A 3018-nucleotide genomic window follows, 5' to 3' on the forward strand; every position below is an offset into this window, starting at 1 on the left:
ATTGGATCTCAACAGAAGCAAAACAACTCCTAGAAGCCGACCTAAAAAAATGGTTCACTCGTAGCGCAATGATATATTCTAAGTGGGCTATGAATACATGGAATGACTGGAAAAATGAAAAAATAAAAGAATGGATTACAAGCGAATGGAAACAAAGTGAAGACAAATACTGGTCTAACTATGATGAATATACTTTACAAACCCTAGACTTTGAAGACCAAAAACAATGGTATAAATGGAAGGAAAGAATATACAGGGAAGGAGTCGAATGGAAAAATTGGATTGCCGTTAGAGAAAGCAGATTTGTCAACTCTAATTGGAACACCTGGTCCGATTGGAAAAAAGGGAAACAATTACAATTTAGTGAATGGACCGAGACATTTGTTGATAACTGGATTAAACAAAAACAATGGCTTGTGTGGAATGAGGAAAGAAAAAATGCAGCCGATGAACAGAAACTCGCAGAGGAACAAGTAGCTGCTCCAAGTCAACATGCCACTCCTGTTAGCGTAGAAGAACCCGCCGCCGAAGCCATGGCCGCATAATCCGCAAAAAAAAAAAGAGTAACCCGCTGGCGAAGCCCAATTGGGACAATATAGATATCGACGCAGACGCGACGCAGACACGATGCAGACACGACGCAGACGCGAAGCAGACGCGAAGCAACACACCCGTGTGTCCACCTCCGCGTTGACATATTACTCCACCATGACGGTTCGAAAGAGACGGACGCAGAGGAAAAAAAAAAATCCCCCCCCCTCCCGTGTGCATCCTACTGATAGGAGCTAAACCCATCACATCAAAGTAATGTAAAAAGAGAAAAGGAAAAATTGCAAGGTCCACATATTTTTCTAAGTTACAAATACAGGAACAACCCCTACCGACACCCCGTTTTGTTTTTTCATTTCAAAAAAAGTATATATACATATATATATATATATAATCCATACAGTTTTATATGTGTGTATTTGTATTTTAAGTAGTGTTTGTTCAACAAATATTTTCCTTGTCTCATTATGCTTAATTATTTTACGTTTAATCCTCCTTTTCAAGCCTTTGTCAATTTTTTTTTTTTTTTTTTTTTTTTTTATTTAATACACATGTGCGCACCAGGTGGTACAATGTTTTTTTTTTTTTTTTCCTTTATTCGTAGCACATGTAGCCAAACAGATACAACGTGTAAATTTTTTTTTAAAAAAAAAAAAATTTTATTTTTTAATTTGTCTTTTGGATAATGAGTTGTGGAGAGGTTATAATTGCTCCCAATGCAGCAGCGTTTTTTTTGTGTCATATGTAATGGTAATTTTTTTTTTTATACAATCACACAACGTGTGTGCTTAATGATGTTATGTATATCCTGTTCTCATCGGAATTGAGAAGAGGTGAGAAAAAAAGAAAAGGTTTCTTTTCCACAGCTAGCTATTTTTTTTTTTTTTATTAAATCACCGTGGAAACTTTGTCCTTCTTTTGACCCTTCTATAAAAGTTTACGCATTAAACCTAACCCGTTTAATATATAATATATATTTATGTGTCAGGGGCAAGAACGACTTTTTAAAATGCAATATATAAAGGTATGAGGGTGATTTTCTTTTGAAGGGAAGGGTGCAAAAAAAAAAAAAAAGTACACAAAAAAAACTTTTATGAACAAAAAAGATAAGCATAAAAAACGGTTTCTACAGGATATATTTTGTACCCGCGAAACACCAACTGGGCTGTTGTCACATCACCGAAAAATGTATGTATATAATATTACAACGGCAGCGGGAGGTGCCCTGCACAAAGTTTCAGTGCAACAAGTTTCAATCTCTCCTTTTTGCACAAGCTGAAAATGGGGTAAAACAAAAAAACGATAATAAAAAAAAAGGTGCTGGTGGATCGATTTTCCACCCAATTCCCTACTTACCCCGGCTTACCAATATGCATTTTTTTTTTTTTTTTATAAGGACATCGTGTTGTATATAATCAGTTTAGCGCCATTGTTGCCATTATGCACGACGGCTTTTATAATAGTTTTAGTTTTTAAAAAGCAGTCACTTTTCTTTGGCGCACATGTTTATATTATAACAACATGAGATGACCATTATTGACTGTTCTACAAAAGTTCAGTTGGTCAACCCGTTACAAAACTGCATACGTCTCTCCCGAGGTAACAAAACACGTTACAACCCCACAGCAAAGAATATACTTTTTTAGTGGTCAATTTATAAAAGCAAAAACAATCGCCCCACCCCCGGGTACACCAAAATTTGTTTTGTTTTTTCCCTTTGTTCATTTTTAAAATTGATTTTTTTTTATAATGTATTTTTAAAAACTCAAATTATTATTTTAAAAAGGGGGCGCATCCATTCAATGCAACTTTTTTCACCCTTCCCATCTCTTACCGATTAAACCATAACATGATGTCGTCAACCGCTTTTTTGTTTTTCTTTTTTTTTTCTCTCTTTCTCTTCATTCTTCAAAACCAAGTCTTCGAACCACAGCATGCACACAGAAATGCAGTGGACTCAAAAAGAACCCACCGATGGCTAGCCGCAGGGCAACAGAGGTACCTTATGCAGGGTAACCCATCTGACGGGTTATTCCCCACTGACGTATCACAAGGACAGGGTGTAGAATACTCAACTCATTACGACTACGAAGAAGACCAAGAGCACGATGACCAGGAAGAATACGAAGGAGATAACGCCCCCTTTTATACAATGAAATACACAAAACAGCCACAAGAAACAGATGCAGAAGCAAAAGAATACGCAAAAAAGGAAAAAGAACGAAGAGAAAAAGAAGAAAAAGAGAGAAAAAAAAAACAAAAAGAACAAGATAAAAAAGAAAAACAGAAAATGGAAAAAAAACGAAAAGAAATAGAAAAAAAAGAAAAACAGAAAATGGAAAAAAAACGAAAAGAAATGGAAAAAAAAGAAAAACAGAAACTTGAAAAAAAACGAAAAGAAATGGAAAAAAAAGAAAAACAGAAACTTGAAAAAAAACGAAAAGAAATGGAAAAAAAAGAAAAACAGAA

General features: G+C 35.2%; 1 protein-coding gene across 1 annotated transcript; it reads left to right on the forward strand.

Moving 5' to 3' along the window:
• Positions 1 to 68: 68 nt before the first annotated feature.
• AK88_04312 (uncharacterized protein) lies at positions 69 to 545 on the forward strand (the record flags this gene model as incomplete). The annotated part of the gene is made up of 1 exon (XM_012481922.1): positions 69 to 545. The coding sequence occupies one exon, from the start codon at positions 69 to 71 to the stop codon at positions 543 to 545; it is 477 nt and encodes a 158-aa protein (XP_012337345.1).
• Positions 546 to 3018: the final 2473 nt, after the last annotated feature.

Source organism: Plasmodium fragile, assembly GCF_000956335.1.
Source record: "Plasmodium fragile strain nilgiri unplaced genomic scaffold supercont1.59, whole genome shotgun sequence".
In the NCBI taxonomy this organism is placed as follows: domain Eukaryota; phylum Apicomplexa; class Aconoidasida; order Haemosporida; family Plasmodiidae; genus Plasmodium; species Plasmodium fragile.